The 18,790-nt window shown below is 41.6% G+C and overlaps 1 protein-coding gene across 1 annotated transcript in view; it reads left to right on the top strand.

Moving 5' to 3' along the window:
- ARHGAP31 (Rho GTPase activating protein 31) overlaps positions 1-18,790 on the top strand; it is a 411,862-nt gene that overhangs the window by 383,403 nt on the left and 9,669 nt on the right. Inside the window, exon 11 of the mRNA XM_069202778.1 lies at positions 4,002-4,288. Coding sequence (XP_069058879.1) covers positions 4,002-4,288 — 287 coding nt within the window. The remainder of the gene's footprint in view (positions 1-4,001; positions 4,289-18,790) is intronic.

The following is an 18,790-nucleotide window of genomic DNA, read 5'->3' on the forward strand; positions in this document are numbered from 1 at the left end:
TTTAAAAACAGCGACTGCCCGTTCCTTGCCTCTAGCAATTTTCAGGCATCAATACAAATGTCATGATAGCTCCGGTGAATAATGTTCTTCCTAGAGAGAGATGGAGTTTTGACTCATCATAAACTAACGCAGAGGGATTATATGCCTGCTGCAAAAAAACGTGTACCATGCAGATCACAAAGTGCATATAATGTAGATAGCTCAGTGGATTACAGCTTTTGTCAGACAGATCCTTTTGTTACTAGCAGTTCCTAAATTACAATCCTAATATAGAACAGTAAGATAATACTACCTACTAGTGTGGATGACATGTGACTTGCACACATTGTACTCCTCTGTCTTATGTAATATTTCCTATACACTGATTTACACACATATGAATCATTGTCTCTGTTTAATGTGTGTGTGATTTAAAGTGCTCTGACACCGTACACTGGTATGAGTGGCGCTATAAAAATAAAAATAATTAATCTGAGAGCGAGTGGTTATGTAGACTTGAGGGGCACTGTTAAAGGGTGGTGGTGAGGGAATCCATGGCGGAGTTGGTCATATGTGGGGCAACAACAAACATTGTGGCACAGGGCACTACCAGTGCTAAAGCTGGCCCTACTGGGCAAAAGTCAATGGACTGGTATACAACCTAAGCGATACAACCTAAGCGATTGCCAGTGTCTGAGGTTATCTGAAGCATTCCATCCATCATTTTGTTTTTGGTGCCATAAGTGTGGTGGGTATGCCCAGATGTGGGTCCTGTGCTCATTGTACCACTGGAGCCAAGCTATATCTGGCTGAGCACAGCACCAAATCCGCTCTCCTAGGGGTCACAGAACATTTGAGACAGGTCCTGGATGAGGGCTGTGCAGCCACACTAAATGTATTAGACCTCAGTGTGGCTTCCAATGCTGTGTCCCATTCCATCCTCCTGTAAAGGTTAACGTCACTAGGTCTGCAGGGTATAGCGCTAACCTGGATGTCTTCGTTTCTTGAAGACTGCTCATTTCATGTCTTCTCAGGCAGTGCTAAATCAAAACCACATGCCCTTACTTGCGGCATTCCCCAGGGCTCGGCTTTAAGTCTGATGCTCTTTAATATATATGTACGCCCCCTTGCGAAGGTGGTGGAAAGCTGTGGTCTAACTTTGTTCTCATACGCACATGACATGCAGATCATCTTTGCTTTGTCGTCTGAACAGAGAAATAGCACTAGAACCCTGAACTTATGCTTGAGCAGGATCTCCATATGGATGGGTGCAAACTCACTTAAGCTCAATGGTGAGAAGACGAGGTCATGGTTTTGGGGAATAATCCCCAGTAATGGGGTCCTCAGTGCTTGCCAGAGGCTCTGGGCAGCCTTCTGGATTTGTCATCTAGGGTAAAGAACCTCAGCTTCTGGCTGGACGAGGGTCTAACCATGAAGTCGCAAGTGGCCAAGGTGGCTTCCACCTGCTTTGCTGTATTAGTGTGGGTAAAAGAGATCATCAGCATAATACCACTCGCCACACAAAAAACAGTGCTTCAAGCTCTGTCATTGTTGAGAACTGACCACGAGAACATCCTCTAATTAGGGACAGCGAAGGCACTCATTCAGCACCTATGAGTAGTGTACAATTCTGCAGCCAGCCTGATCTTTCACCTCCCAAAGTATGCGCCAGTGTCAAATCTGCTCGGAGAGCTTCACTGGTTGACCGTGGACAAACAAACACAGTTAAAAGTCTTGTGCTATTTGCACATGGCTAGATTTGGCACAGCACCAAGATGCATGCAAGATCTAGTGCTGCCCTACCAGCCTGCACATATTCTCCAGTAATTAAACCAGTCCCTCTGTAAAGTGCCTAGAAATCATCTAGTGCGCATGGGGGACCGGTCTTTCTCGTATCTTGTTGTGAAGCTGCTCCTACCTCACAGTTTCACAAGGGATTGAAGACCTGGTTGTTTCATCTTGGGGGCTGATTTCACTTTACCTGGGTCTAGCGCCAGGTTACCCGCTGGAGTATCTGAGCGCTTTATAAGGTGCAATAATAATAATAATAATAATAATAATAAGTGCTAAACCGGTCCTGGCTTGCTTGTGTTCTGGTTCAGAGAAGGCATGGTCCGGCAGTTTGGGCTGGATTTGAAGCATTTCATCCATCACTTTGTTTTGGATGCCCATTTTAGCATTGATGCAAAACATTGTGATATAGTTTAGAGTGAGCTTGAAACAAAACATGACGTTGTACCATTAGTACTATGTGTTTGGAATGTAGGGCCTCCTCAGGTCTTGTGGCCTTTCAGTTGCAGATTATTAGTGACATATACAGCACGTTCAATTTGAAATATAGTTTGAAAGCTAGTTTTCCATAAGTTACCCAAATGTGTTTGTAATTTGATAAGTTTTGCCAATTAGGTCTACAAAAAGTACCTTATTTCTGCTTCTAAATATCATCACTTATCCCATTATGCCCCTTATTTTCTCTGTCAGACATCTTTATTTTAGTCGTTCTTTTATTTTTATATTATGTTTTGTGGTAACCTCTAAACCCAGCCGTAGACAGTGAAGAGTTTAATGGTGAAGATTGGCCCTAAGTGAGATAAAGACCCTTCGAATGTGTTAGAAGACCCTGTGGTACCACCACGATTTTAGGACTTTCCTCTAGGGCACAAAGCTCTTAGGGTGCAAGATAAATAGCCTTAGCCCCCTTACAAGGGAAGATCTTCCGTTCCATGCAGTACAGCAAAATCTGTGCCCTAAGAAGAGCTTCTTTTTGCGTCGGCTGGGGTGTTTGTGGTGTACCAGAGGTACCAGAGGCTCTTTAAGGTAATATGAGGCGTTCCTGTGCATGGTTTTGAAAGTCATTGGGAGTACTTTGAACTGGTACCTTTGTTTCACAGCCAGTCAGTTGATGGTCTTTGTGGAAGATGGGTTGCATGTTTTGGAATTTTCTGGTGTCTTAGGGATTTGGAGCCTCCTCACTAGAACCAAGTGTTTTATCTCATACAGCACATTCCTGTAGATTACTTTGAGTGAGACCAAAAATATGGTTGCTGCTTTGGAGGTTGTTCCATTGTAGGAATTTATTTAAATGACTAAAGCCTAGGAGTCCATGGAAGCCAGTTTCAACTTGTACTCCACTGTGAATAGCAGGGATTAGTGCGGCATCGCGGCTGCATGTATAATAATGTGGAATAATGTTCCTTTACACTGCACTTCAATTGCCTCTCAGCCTACCTAGTACCAGTACATACCTATGGATCTCTGTTGTGCTCTACAGCCATCATTCATCATAATCATGATCATTATGCACTATCCTTGATTTCTTGATTTCCAAAGTGAGATCATTTTCCATGTGCTCTTTTGGCTAGGGTGTTATCTGTGGCCTCATTCAGTGGTGTGCTTATTCTAAACGTGAGGTAGTGAGTTTTCTGGGTCATCCAGTTGCAATGCATGCCCATGGCCCAAGTGGATGGGTGGTTCTATGTGGGTAGCAAATATATGTCTGACTAGAGTATAGAAGTCAATACTACTCTGATAGGAGGTTTCTTTTAGAGAACTGGATCCAGGGTGCATCCCGCTTTGTTAGTAGAAACATTAACAAATTAGTTGAAGTTGTGGAAAGTGGTGTTGGTTACCAGCGTTTGGAGGTGCGGGTGCTGGGAGGGCCAGTAGGAGCTCTCCTACTGACATCACCTTGTTGAGTGTGAAGCAGAGCTGTCATTCAAGATGCACCCACAGTGGTACTCATTTAGAGCGCAATGTACAGATTTTCACTACTAATACTATGAGGAATAATATGAACACACAGAACATTGCATACTGAACGTCTAGTATGGACAACAATGAAAAGTTTAGGCTAGTTGTTGTTTAACTATGTATGCTAAATGTAAAATGCTTGGTAGTGAAATGTACCTATTAGAAGGTGAAATCAAATATGGAAAGGAACAGGAAATAAGGTTGACAGTGCAGTTTTGTAAATCACTTTATTTCACTACTTTTAGCAAATTCTGTGTTTACTTTTCTCCTAGAAATCACTGTTGAGTTGCAGCCTGCCCAGAAGATCGTTGAACTCTATGATGACTCAAAGTTGTCCAAAGAAACATCTGAACCTGGGACGTGTCATCCCTCAAACGAGAAGATCAGCCTTGAGAACATACCTACGTCACCTGACGGAACGGAGAACAAACTGAACATGCAGCAAGATACCACCCAAGAGGATAACCAAATGAAAGATCACAAAGTCAATTCGACAGAAGGGAGCATTCAGCAGAACCACGCACAAGAAGAATTAAAGGACCGGCTCCATAATGGCCCAGTGAGTAGCACACCTTGTGGTAATCACTGATAGCCTTGAGTCCCCCAAGTATTTCAGATTTACAATGAGATCTCCCAGCAATTGTGTTTGCCCTGTGTCACAACATATTTCACAAGAGAAAATAACAGGAGGGCCAAAGGACAGGGTTGCATGACCTGTAAAAACACCTCCCATCCTTAAAACTACGAAAATGCAACCATAAGAAATGTATGCTTCAATGAAAAAGTATCTATCTTCGCCTCAATGGCATAATTGTACCATTCACAAGAAATTAAAGACAAAAATGACAGACTGGAACTGCAAGGTCTGCTCCATTGTCTCTTTTCCACCCTAACAAGCCCTTATGACTTATGTTGTATAGCTTATGAGCTATCCATTAACTGAAATGTTGTATTAAATACCTTCTCTGGCTTGTCTACCATTACAACAAACTCCGGGTCCCCTTGACAGTTCCCCCGCTCAATTCATTCACAGCCTTGACCGCCTTCCAAAATGATCAAACTCCCAAGTAAACAAAACACAGTTCAGAAAAAAAAGCATTTTTGGGCCACCAACTATTTTCCCGCCAGACATAGATGTCCAAGTGATATTAATTAAAATCTAAAAACCTAAACAGATAAAAAAAGACAGTGTTGCATCAGCCACAATCTTTACATGGCCTCCAACACTACTGTTACTACTATCCCCTTAACCAAGCCATCTTACCCAAGTTAGACCCCACCATCTCTCCTGTGTGGTGTTCAGCATATTCATCACCATGTGATTCACTATCTGTTGCTTGCAGTTTTCTAGTGTAGATCACAAGCCCTTTTAAATTCAGATTCTGCCTTGTGTTACCTGAAAAATGCATAAGTAAAAACAACACTGACACCTAAGGAGCATTATAATATATGTTTTACATTTTCATGCTTAGAATTAGTCTTATACTGTTGACCCAACATAATTTTGCTTGTCTTTCTCTGGATATCCTTGAAGGGCCCTTCAGCACTTGAGAGAGCATAGTTAGTAAGAACAAAGGGCCATATGTACGAACACATTTTCCCATTGACACAGAATGGGAAAAACCCTTTGGTACATCTGACCTAAAATGTCTTGTTGAACAAGAACATGGGTAAAGGGATCAACACAGAGGGCCAACAGCTCTTTAAAACTTAGCGTATATTTAAAGCATATGTCACAAACCGATTGTGGAAATGGTGCATTGTTTTTAAACAATTCTGAGGGTACCTGAACAGGTTTGTTGCCCAAAAACATTTGTTTGAAAAATACATAGTCATTAAGCGCTTCAAGTAACAACTTGCCAAGTTAGAAATAAAATAGACATTAACAGACAAGTATATACATTTAGAGCTAAGGCAATTTTTGGGCTTGTTACACATCCACACTACTGTCGAGCAAACACCATTCTTTGCTCAAAGATGCTTCATAAAACATGTTTATTGAAATTTCATTAATATTAAGTGAAAGAGAAAGAAATGTAAAGAATTGTTAAAATTTAAGACAGACAAACTTAAAACGTTAGTAAGAAATTGCAGTAAGCACGCAGACCAATTATAGATCAACGTTAATTAAACAAATTGCTCAAGAAACAAACATTCTGCATGGAACCTTTGCAGAATATCTTGTAGCTCCTTCAAAAAGGGGATTATATGGCCACACGAGACCTCAATTATACATAATTTCATATTCCCCATAGCCATAAGGATTGAAGATGTCTGAGATTTGCAGTGGCCGGTCACCAGAATCATTCAACGTTCTCCCATTCTGCCTCTAATCTTCCCCAATAATATTTACAAAGTGTATGGCAAAGTGCATGGCCCCAGTGGCTGCACATTTCACAAAACAGGGACCCCACATCTTCATCTATCTCGACGATTAGCTTGTGGAAGGAAATTCATTCCTAACAATAGAAGCTTCTATTACAGCTTGTCTGAGGCTATTTGAGAAATTACACCTTACGTTAAACAAAGGCAGATTATATTAGGCTGCCTGAAAAACAAATCCAATCTTTGGGAGCATCACTGGACAGAAAGTCATGCAAGACCTTCCCTCCCATCCCAAGAATGAAAGTAATAACTGACCAAGTTAGCACATCACTGCAGCAGGAAAAGATCACCCTATGTCTTTTCAAGTCTCTTTTAGGGGTGATGTCACCTTGCCTCCATTTAATCTCAAACTGCCACCTGCACATGCAATATTTCCTGGACGAGCTCGACAACCAATGGGTCAAAGCCAAGGTTCATTTGACAATCTTGTCAGAGTAACACGAAGAATGAAACCAGCTTTGCCGTGGTTGGCTCAGCCAAGGAATACAACAATTGGATTGTAGTTCCTCCCTAGTTTATATTAAAGATGAATTATTGTCTAGGTGGGTGGGAGCACATATTTAAGATTTAGCCAGTGGCACTTGGTCATTGAATTAAGCACACCTTCACATCAATGTATTGGAGTTAAAATTATGCAGAATTATGTCTTGGATGATGGCCTTCCTTCTACGGATCACAAATGGACAATACAGCGTCCATGTATTATATAAATAGGGAGGAACATGGACTTGTTCCCTGTCCAAAGAAGCACATAAGTTATGGGAATGGGCTATTCAACACCACATGCAATTAACAGCTGAACATCTCCCGGGCATGGACAATGCTTAGGCCGACTCGAATGTAAAGAGTGGGAGTTAAACCAAACTCAATTGAACAAAACCTTTCTTCACTGGAACAAATCAAATCCAGACCTTTATATGACAGCTCAAAACCAAAAATGCAAGATTTATGCCAGCAGATGCGCTCTGCCAGGGTCACGGGGTAAAAGCATTTTCAATAGCATGGCCTACATTTCTCCCCCACTTCCCCTATTTCCAGGGGTATACAACAAAATGAAGAGAGAAGCATGCTGCCTAACACTGATGACCCCAGTGTGGGCGAGGCAATATTGGTTCACAGAGCCACTTCTCAGCATTAATTTGAGTGAAACCGTTCCTTTATTGGGTGAACCCAACACAATCTGCATGCATATTCTTCTGCTCCACATCCTACTGGATATTTCATACTCAGCCATGCATCTTGTACAGGTCCATTTAGAGGCCATTTTTGCTATACATGGACAATGGTTCAAACATCCCTCTGGTTCAATAGACTCATAAAATACTTTTTTAAAGTGCTTTTTAAAGCCTTTCCTCCACTGAGACGTCAAGCACCTCCATGGACACTCAGTACAGTACTTTCTCAACCTATGAGAAATCCCTTTGAACCTATACACAAAGTGGATTTAAAGTATCGATTTTGGAAAGTAGCTCTCCTATTGGCTTTAACTTCAGCAAAAATTGTAAGTGAAATTCAAGCATTCACACTTAACTAACTCTACTTGCAATTTTACAACAGTAGAGTGGTTTTAGGGACAAACCTTCAATTTATCCCCAAAATGCCACCAGACTGAAAGTCTAAATGAACCAGTGGTTCTTAAAATTTCCTTCAAAATTCCTATTAATGAAGCAGAAGGAGCACTTCATTCCCTGGATGTTAGAAGATGCCTAAAATGTCATTGGACAGAAACTTGCATTTCAGAAAATCTGTTCAGCTACTTGTAGTTTATGGTCCTCCCAGGAAAGGACAATCTATCTTTAAAAAAAAGTACCACGCATCAGGGGTTAGACTAATGCATTTTAGTGCTGGTGGTCGCATCACTGCATTAAAATGCATTAGTCACGCATCACGACTCCTCCAACCACGTGAGTGTGCCATGAGGCACTTTAGGAATAGTTAACATAATCCGCCTGATAACTTATCGCGGGTTATTCTAACGAAAATGTACTCATTTTCCTGCGTTGCTGCACTGGTGAATTATCATGAAAGATCACGCTCTCCTGGCTGAGAGCTGTGAGCCGGGACGGTGTGCCTGATGCTCTGCAGGTCAATAAGACACCAGCACCTCCTGTGGCAATATCATCTGTGCTGAGCAAGCCCTGCAGTTAGCTGCTGCTGGGGTTGTTAATGGCGGCTGACTTGTCACATCTGAAGATCAACCATCCTTTGCCATACACCGTGATAGGTCGCAGACAGAGAAAGAGCGAGGCACACGTGTTTCTCATGGCGATTGGGAGAAGGCTTCATTCTTCCAGGGGGGTTTGCATGAGCCTAATGGAGATGCAGGGTCCTCATCGCCGGTAAAGGTGATAAAGTTGGGATTCACTCGGCAAGGAGTAGGAGTCGGTCAGGAAGGTAACATCCTCCTAAGTTCTGAAGGTTTTACCCCATCTCACAGCGCTGTGATTTTTTTCACTTGAACCGTGTCAAGGTGTGTCAACCAGAGAATGTGACATTTGAGTGTTTCTTAGCTAGAACTGTGCAGATATAGTGGGCATTATTTGGAAAAAATAGCACAGTGGACCAACAGTCACAGCTCCTTTTCCTAATCAAGATGTTTCTAAATCCTGTGACAGTGTTGTTGTGGGAGGGGCAGCTGGCTGAGATTGATAAACAGAAGAGGAGGAGTGCTTGAATCTGGAGGCCTAATGAGCAAACGACCAGCATAATCAACTTCCTACCAGGACAGGCATTAAGTTACCAGTATGTTTAGACTTAGTACTGACTTCCTCCCCACTCAGATAGCGTCATCATCATTAAGATGAATGAGCACAGTAACACAACCGGCTAGTATCATAGACTTTTGCGAGACTCAGACGCATGGAAGTGAAGTCTACAAAGGATTTGGATTGCTTATTCAACAATCATTTCCATACATCAGTGATTCCCAACCTTTTGACTTCTGTGGACTCCCACTTTATTAATACTGGAACCCGGGGACCCCTACAGATTTATTATTGGAGTTTGGGGACCCCCTCCCCACTAAGTCATTACTGGAAGCCAGGGCCACCAGCCTAAACACGTTTGATGATTCGAACGGCATAACAATACCCCAAAAATATAAAAACAAGCATTCATCACATACACAAATGATAACACATTTTATTTAATTTGCAAACAAGTAAAAAAAATAAAAATAAAAAAAAAATATTTCAATAGGAAGGTTGGAGCTTTTCAAAATGTAATTGAAGCCAAACATTGTACATACTATGGCTCTCATTACGAGTTTGGCGTCTGTGCGGCCACAACAACGCTGGCCCTACTACAAGTTTCACGCTGGGCCAGTGTTTCCCCCTGCCGACCCAGCGGGAAACAGGGCTTAACATTGACGCCGGCTTGTAATCGAGCTGGCGGCAATGTGGCGGTGCGGCAGGTGCAGCAGGCCCGTCGCGCTTTTGGAAAGCGCGACGGGGCTGTCCATGGGGCCCCTGCACTGTGTATGCAGTGCAGGGGCCCCCATTCCGCCATCCTTCCCATAGCGGTCCAACTGCCATGAAAAGACTGGCGGATTACAAACCGCTAAGATTGCCAGGCTGGCGGCTTGTGGCAACCTGGTGGTGTCAGCAGTCCGACTGTGGTGGCTCCGCCAAGGTCGTAATGTGGAGGCCGGACCGCTGCTATGGTGGTGGTCCGACGTCCACCACGGCCCTGGCGGTCTCATGACTACCAGGGTCGTAATGAGGCCCTATATTCCGTCAGATGCACCTGCGCTGCTCCCACAAATCAATCTGAGGATATTAATTTAATTCTCAGCCTCCAATTTCAAATTTCTTGACATTTACAGTACATTTACATTTTTTCAATTGTAAATTTAGCCACTTTATTTATTTCCACTTTATCAATCTGTTAATATTATTTAATTTTCTAAGCAGTTGCAGAACCCCTGAGGAGGCTTTGCGGACCCACAGGGGTCCCGGGACCACAGGTTGGGAACCACAGCCATACATTATAATTTTTTAATACACTTATGCTAGCTGCAAAGTTTCTCACTTCTGCTGCTGGCCCTTAAGTTCTGACAAGATTTATGTGACACGGTCCACGTGACCACCTCAGTAAGATAGGAAGCTTTTCTGACAATGACTTAAAATGTGAAATTACAACTGTGTGAGGTGGTGGGCGGGGAGAAGCCGTAAGTACATAACACAGTTGCGAGCCCAGTTTCTAAGGTTACAGACGGCCTGGCTTTTTAGCGTGAATACTTTGTATTGGGGGGACAACATAACATTTCAGGAGCATTGCAGCAGTCCTTTTCATTTACACTGGGCTGACGAGGCTCTTTTCCAAAATTTATCTCATTACACAGTACTTCTAAAAGTGTCACCTAAAGTGTCATGCAAAAGAAATTCAAATTTCACACATAAGCACACCAATATGCTGGAAATGTCACACAAAAGCAAGCTGAAAAATTGGCAGCTATTACAAAGTAGTGCTCGTTGGCTATCTGCAGCTATAGGGTACTATTATAACTAGACTAGCCACCACCTAGAGGGATGTGCTACAGGGAAATGTACAAGAATTGTGTCAACATCAATTGCCTTGTTCTATGTAGTGCTGCGTGCGGAAAGGTGCCACCCTAGAACTACACATCCTTGCACAACATTGCTGCCAGGACTTAGTGCAGGGGATGCTGCTGCGGGACATGTGGTTTTATGTCACCTTTTTAATTGAGGTGTGCCATTTTTTAATTTAATTATCCACCGTCAACATTCAGATTTTTACTGTTTATTTACTGCTTACTACTCTGATTCAAGCATGTGAATCTATGAAAAATACACTGCTGGAGAAGAAAAAGGTTACTTACCAATAAGAGTAGTTCTCCACTTATGGAATCCTTGATGCATTCACAGGTGACCTGCTTTCCTCCCCAGTCTGGGCTCACCTATACACTATCTCTCACAGTTGTACAACAAATTCTGAGGTATTGTGGCCTCTAGAGGCGTGGAGGGCTGCTGAGGCTCTCTGAGCTTGATTGTGATTAGGTGAAGCTTGTGTTTTATTTTAAATTGATGTAAATAGATTAATGATGTGACCATGTTAAAGCTTCCCAGTCTATGTTTAACAGTGCACTGTTTAGCTAGATGACAAAGATGGTTCAGACATGTGATTCTATGAAAGATAACTAGGTAAGTAACCTTATTTTTTTGCACCAATAAAAGTGATATCATGTACCATTATGAGGCACTTTCCTTGACAATGTTATCTTGCTATTTTGAAATTTTACACTCTTTGAAACAAAAGGATTTCTTTAACTCTGCAGGGTTGTATAAAACACACAATGTTGCACTCAGGAACAAACAAGCCTAGATGTGCAGAATTAATGTTACAAAAGATCTGTTTCTTTCAGTCTGTGTATCCTACTTAGTTGTGTTTTAAACTACCTTCCCCTCTGTTTTATCTCTGTGTCCCAATCTGGACTAGTGGAAGCAGCTCTCTTTTCAATTGAGGAAAAGACTCGCAAACATTAATAATAATAACATTTATTCATTTTGATACAGTCCACTCATCGCAACAAAACACCTACAAATAGAAACTCACACATTCAAATAATCAATAAGGTATACACTGTAGATGAATATAAAAAAGTTAATATAATTCCATTAACTGATTAAAAGATATGAAACTATGAAAGCATTCTATGATTGTAGACAGAGAACAGGCAATCTGTAGAGCAGTGGTTCCCAACCTGTGGTCCAGGGACCCCTGGGGGTCAGCGAAGCATTCTCAGGGGGTCCGCGAGAGCCTAGAAAATTCAAAAATATTAACAAATATTGACAAATTAGGTCCCCAGCTTCCAGTAATGACCCAGGCGGGGGTCCCCAGATTCTAATGATGATTCATTGGGGGTCCCTGGGTTCCATTAATGTTAAAGTGGGGGTCCACAGAAATCAAAAGGTTGGGAACCACTGCTGTAGAGCATGTTTAAGGTGAAATAATCTATCTCTTAAAAACATGTTTCCCATACACTGACCGCAGCAAGCTTCAAGAGCAGGATAAACAAATAGAATGTGTGTTCAAGTGTTGATCCCACAAGAATGTAAATTGAATTATGACTATGGTAGCCCCTCCCATCTAATAGTATAGCATCCTAAAGGCAACCCCCAGACTGCATGTTAAAAAAAATCTACTTAAGATTGATTAGAAGCATGCCTATATTGGGTTATGGTACTCAAGTACTGGTTGGTTTTCTTTGATAGTTGCTATGGTTTACAGAAGCTTTCTGAGTGATCATTCTTATATGGTTTAAACTAGTCAATGAGAGAAGGGGTAGATTTACTAAGACTTTTTGTCGGTGGACAGTCACACAAATTAACGTAAAGCAATCTAAAGCCTGGGAATGGTGTTTACTTTCCAGTGCAATGTGTATCTTGTGCTTGAAATAGTGCTTTGCACGGCTTTACGTACTCTGAATCAAGGGACGTTACATGAGTGCTACGTGCACAAACCAGGGAACGCACGCATGTTTTTTATGCGAAGCCCAATCTAGTCAGACTGCTCTGCCTAGATTGGGCTTTATGTCAAAAGACATGTTGTGTTTTTATTGGTATCAAGAAACAACACTTCCTTGAAACAGACACAAAATTGGAGGAGTTATATAATTTCTTCTGACATTCCACACTTTGCATGTGTGCTGCACTGTACAGTACACATCCATTGTGCAGAATACTACAGAAATTTTGGTGCCGTAGGATTTTTTACTGGAAGGGTATACTTTTAGTACAAAAGCTATGCTAGACAAATTGCACACACCTTTTCACCAAAGGTTGTGTGTGGCGCTAGTTAGCCTGCGTGTGCGCCAGCACAGGGGACGAAGCAGCAGGTCATTTGTAGATGTTGCCGTCTTGCAAGATGTCTTGTTACCTTTCAGAAGAACTTCATTGCTACTCTAATTTGATTGCTTGTTATTCGTCAGTTTCATAGTCTTCCTTCTTCTTCATGTGTTTTGCCCCTACCCCGGAGCATGGACCCATTACTTGCGCCGTTCCACTGGTCATTTTTTCAGTTGCTACTTTTTTTCTATTTTTAACCACTCTACTAGAGGGGGGGGGTGTTTCAGCTGTCTTCCTTGTGTACTTCTCCCCCATCCCTGTTCCTCCTCCAGTCAAATCCAGTTGTCTGCTCAGTTGGCCCCACCAATCCCTCCCTCTCTTCATTATCCATGTGGTTGCCCCCTCTTCTCCCGCTCTGTTGTCCGTGTCGTTGTCCCTGATTCGTTCCACTGACTCTCAGTTGTCCATCTGCTTGGCCCACACACACCCTCCATTTCTCCCCCTGCTTGCCCCCTTCCCATCCTCCATTGTCTGCCTGCTCCCAGCCTCCTCCCCCTGCTGGTGACCAACGCTCTGCTCAGAAGCCTGCTGTCGGCACAACTAAATGTCGGCAAGCTGAATAACAAGACTGAGTAGTCTTGAATGTACCTCATGCCTCTTTAATCCACCACCAGACACTCTCTGTCCCTTTATTTCACACATGCAGCTTGTTGCTTTCTCCTTTTATGATGAAGCCTCAGTCTTTCTCTTCCTCTGTCTTTCCACTTCGTTTGCTTTCCCTCCCTTGCACAGCGTAGCGCAGTAACTTTGGTTCCTGCACTGCATTGCTCTGAAAATTGGTAAATCTGCCCCATGTCTTCTATTTTCATTTTAAATTGATCAAGAGCAAAGTCAAGACTTTCCATAATTACAGACCTTTCACACAGAACATTACCTTTTTTATTTTTAACCAGTTCAGGCAAGGATTACTTGGAACATTGAAGATTCCAAAGGCTCATCTACTAATTGCTCTTTGAGCATTAGAATAAGTCCTATTTAGTTGAATTTCCAGTCGTATAGGTTGTACTGCAAGGGACTTTCGAGCAGTGATCAATAATTTTAAAACATTCCCTTCAAATCAATATAAAAAGGAAAATTTAGCAAAGGGAGTACATTTAGTTACACAAAGTAGCGTTGCGGGGTTCTTTACTCATAGACTCTGAGCACTTGGAAGAGTCATCATTTCCGTACAGTATGATAATCGCTGACAATTTTTCTTAGTGATTGGTTAATAAATAGAAGACAATTTTTTGTAGTTGTTCTTTGTTATATGTAACTGTTCAAATGGATTTCACCTAGCTCCAGCCTAAGCTGTACCATCCTTCTAGTACCTGAGAAAACAATAATATTATGCTTTGCAGTATTTGCTATAAAGAAATATTTGATTGAGTACTAAATTTTTTAAGCCTTGGGAGTTTGATCTAGGAGGATTACATGATCAATATACGATATTGTATAGATAAGACTGTTGCTTAACATTGGTGAGAATATCCTAATGTTTTCAGGCACATTCAGCAAATCATACACACATAAGGGAACCCAAATTGGTACAAAGCCCACATCTGGCATCAAAAAGGAAGTGAGGGTCCGCCCGCTATTAGAGGATTCTTTGGCGAGCACAGAATGACTGATGATGAAGCATGGCGCCCAGAGGGGTGTATGAGGACATCCTGTATATTTTTATAAATATCCCCTAGGTCCTTGTGACAAATGGGACATAGAAGTATCCAGGAACAGGGTAGTAGCCCATAAATAGGATACGGGGTTTCCTACCTGGAAGCCGTACAAGGGACAAGTTTGCCATTAGTGATATTGTCCCCGGATGGTGACATATTTATCCAGTGTCATATTTAACAATGCATTGTTTCCAAAGCAGGAAGAGGTTTTCCAAATGCTGGCTGTTCTTTTCACTAGATATAATTTTCGTTCACCCAGGGCTGAAGATGTTGGAGCACAGACTTACAGGATGTTTTACATGCTAGTAAAGTGATTTGGCAGTAATAGTAATGAGCCGCGCCTGAATTATGGAATAGAGTAATTGGAAAAACGATGAAGAAATAAAGGGACAAAATTTTATTACCCAACTGTTGCATCCCATAATTATTATTACAAGGATTTTATGTGGGCTTTGTGCATTAGATTCTTTTCATTTCTGCTCTTCACAATAGACATAGGAGTGGGGTTAGAAAATGAAAGTAGAACAAAGAAAGATATATAGCAAACTTGGCCGATACAACTGAGATCCTAGAGATTAGTTAGGAAACTGTCATGTGGTTCTTATTTTGGTAATAAGACTGCATGTTTAGGATGTCAGCACCACTGAGCCTGGGAGACCCACGGTACTTGTAAGCTGTCGGCCTAACTCCTGAGGTGATTTGTGTTTCTGGCGGTCTGACTCCTCAGGGAAATCATGGAAACCGGTCATACCCCTTTCACTCTGTTACTCAGTGACTCACACATGCCAGGGCATGACACAAGAAACTGGATTTCAATGCATTTATTGAACCATTATTGCATCCTAGTGTAAAAAGCATGTACTACAACACTAAGGCAGATGAAACAGAGCACATTAATCAACATTACAGCGAAAGTGAACAACCCCACCATGTTGTTTGATTCTGTGTGAATCTAGAAAGTCTAGAGATTCCTACCAAACCCTATGTCTAGATCGGACAGCATAGTGTTTGTAATGCTTCTGCCGGACCCGATCTAAGGGAGTAGCCCCAGCCACATACCTGATCACAGTAGCAGGGGTCTGCCTGTTGACAGGATGGCACTCATCTCTGGAAGCTGAAGAGTCAGCACCAATATCAGCAAAGCTGTCTGTGGTGTGTTACGCGTCCCAGGACGGTCATGACCGGAAAGCCCTCTACCCTCTTTGGGTCTATGTGTTACTTATATAATAAACCGTGCAGAGTTCGGAGAAGAATCCTGATGTAAGGTAGTGTCTTGAGGATAGAAATGGCTCCTGGGTTGGTAATACAAGTTAGCATATCATGTACCGTACATGGCAGCCTTGGACAAGGGTACAGATTACGTGTTGTACAATGGCTGATAAAAAGTTGCAACGTGAACTCTGTATTCCTAGAAAGAGGCAGCTGATAAAATATTTAGAACAATTCACAAGAAGCAGGCTTGCTACAAAATTTGAATAAAACATGTATGAATATAAAATGTACAAACCATGAAACTAAACTAGGATTGGGGTGCCCAAATGAAGTGCTGAAGGGCCCTCAAAACTAGTGCCCGGTTGGCAGCAGAACCAGTGATTGTAGTGACAAGAAACCAGTTTTGGTCAGATGTATAATGTAAGTGCCTCGTTAGCAAGTACTGTAAAATTCAAGAATTCAAACCTTAAAAAGAGGATCAAACTGTTTGGTTATTAAGAATTGTTTCTGTTGTAAGCAAATTACCTGTAGTGTCAAGTAAAGTTGCATTAAAAAGGAACCCAAACATTTTCTTGAGAAAGAAATTATCTGTTTGAAACACATTTAAATATGTCAGGATTGTTTTCATCAAATACATAAAGTACACAGTTCCAATAAAATCTAAGGGACCACTGGTCTCAGGAGCGAGAGCCCTCAAGCATCACAATGGATGACTAGTATCATCATCGGGAAGTGCTCCACACCAGGCTGGTGCTGCAATGCCTGGTGGACACCCCACCAGGGGGGCTCTAGACCATATTGTTGTGACTGGTAAACTTTACTGTACAGTCCAAGATGCTTCAAATCAAGCACCAGTGCAAAAAGAGGTAAAAAAACTGGTTAAAATTGGTTATTCATCTTAACAAAAAACATCAGAATTTTAATCAGTGTAATGAAGATGAAGACCAAGATTAAAAGCAAAAATTGAAAGTCATATGTAGAGTATCATGCTCATAAGACTTTCACAAGATTCAATCTCTAAGGACTCCCAAGATTTTTTTTTATATATTGGGCCTTTAGGAACAGGTCAACATGTTTCGCGTCTGTCGGTCCATCCGGATCTATTGACGCTTCATCAGGACCAATAAATAAATCACCTCTTCAAAAACAAAAAAGACAAAGAAACCACCTCTATTAGGGTAGAGAGACCGGTAACTTACATTTAAGTACACTGGTTACATCAGGTCACCCTAGAAAACAAACATATAAAGCATACAGTACACCATAAATACCCAAAAAGTGGTTAAAGGTGATCAGACGTTTAAATAAGTGATAAATCAAGTAAGTGAAAACGGGCTTACCTTCCCCAAATTGAGAAAGGGCCCCATGGGAAGCACGTTCCTAGGACTCAGATAGACACTATATATAGGTTGAATGAGAACAACAATTTATAGATTAAACTTACTAAATATGCTATAGTAATTTGAAAATATGAAATAGGAAATGAGTTTAGGAGAATGAAATTTTCTTCAAAAAAACACAGTACATTCAGTAAATGTGGGGTCTCATCAATTGTGGCCCTTACATAAATCATCATTAGTAAAGCAAACGGGCTAGATAGACCTCGTAGGTTAATCAAGACACGACATACTGGTCGTTAAATACTCCGCGTTTGAAGAATCGAAAATAAAACTGAAAGATTCACAATTTTGTCGATGGTCCAAACTGTGGACCTACCCTCTGGAACGGTGTCCCGAGCAACCATCTGCTTCGGGCACTGTCAGAGTTATTAATCAGACGCCGCGACACCGGAAGAGCTCCGTCTCTCCGTACGCGCACGTCTGAAAGTAACAAAAATAGAAAAGGGACTATCTGGATACAGTCCCTTGGAGGAGTGAATAAAATAGAAAACGGACTGCCTGGGAAAAAGGCAGGTTAGAGGAAGGGTTGTTGTTGGAAAAGCACAACCCGTGGAGCAAGACGAAGGGTGGAAAGATGAGCACCACTCAAGTCAAATCAAAAATGTTAGCACCATGTGTAATCTAATTAAAAAAATTGTCTCGACCAGTGTCAAAACGAATACAGAGATGTGCTCTGAAATTGCCTTATGCACTTAATTTTAAGAGTTAATGGTTGATTGTAGTGACAAGAAACCAGTTTTGGTCAGATGTATAATGTAAGTGCCTCGTTAGCAAGTACTGTAAAATTCAAGAAATCAAACCTTAAAAAGAGAATCAAACTGTTTGGTTATTAAGAATTGTTTCTGTTGTAAGCAAATTACCTGTAGTGTCAAGTAAATTTGCATTAAAAAGGAACCCAAACATTTTCTTGAGAAAGAAATTATCTGTTTGAAACACATTTAAATATGTCAGGATTGTTTTCATGCCACAGGCATAAAGTCTTCTCCCTCCATGAATTGGGGGCATTAATATTGTTTCGTCAAAAGGTTCACTTTATTAGTGGTGGTCTCATACCTGAATAAAGTGATCAACAGCTTAAGAATGGGCATTTATGTTTTGAAAAGTGTCTCTTATAATGAGTCCTATCACCAATGCCCGTATTGCATGGTGGGCCTGTGGCTCATTGTCACTTTGTCAGTCTGACCCCTAGGTATTAAGGCTAGTATTTCACAATGTCACTGGTGTCACCGACTGACACAGATTTTAGTGGATGGGTGTAATAATGCTAACTGTATTAGTGGAAACATTCTTCTGTTAATTCATGTGTTTCACAGTTCTCGCTGTACAATGGCTGCTATATCTTGTTTGCTCTTGTGTCTGTAACAGAATCTTGAAGTAGCCTAATCTCCTTTAGGGGCATATTTACAAGGAGCTGGTGCATCAGCTTCGATGCACCAGTTTCCTTGCGTCATCGTGTTCACCCCTAACGACAGCATGATGCACTTTAGGACAATAGCGTCAACATTTTTCATGCTATTGTGGTGCTCAGCACAGGGAGGCCCAT

This window comes from Pleurodeles waltl, chromosome 8 (genome assembly GCF_031143425.1).
Source record: "Pleurodeles waltl isolate 20211129_DDA chromosome 8, aPleWal1.hap1.20221129, whole genome shotgun sequence".
NCBI classification, from domain to species: domain Eukaryota; kingdom Metazoa; phylum Chordata; class Amphibia; order Caudata; family Salamandridae; genus Pleurodeles; species Pleurodeles waltl.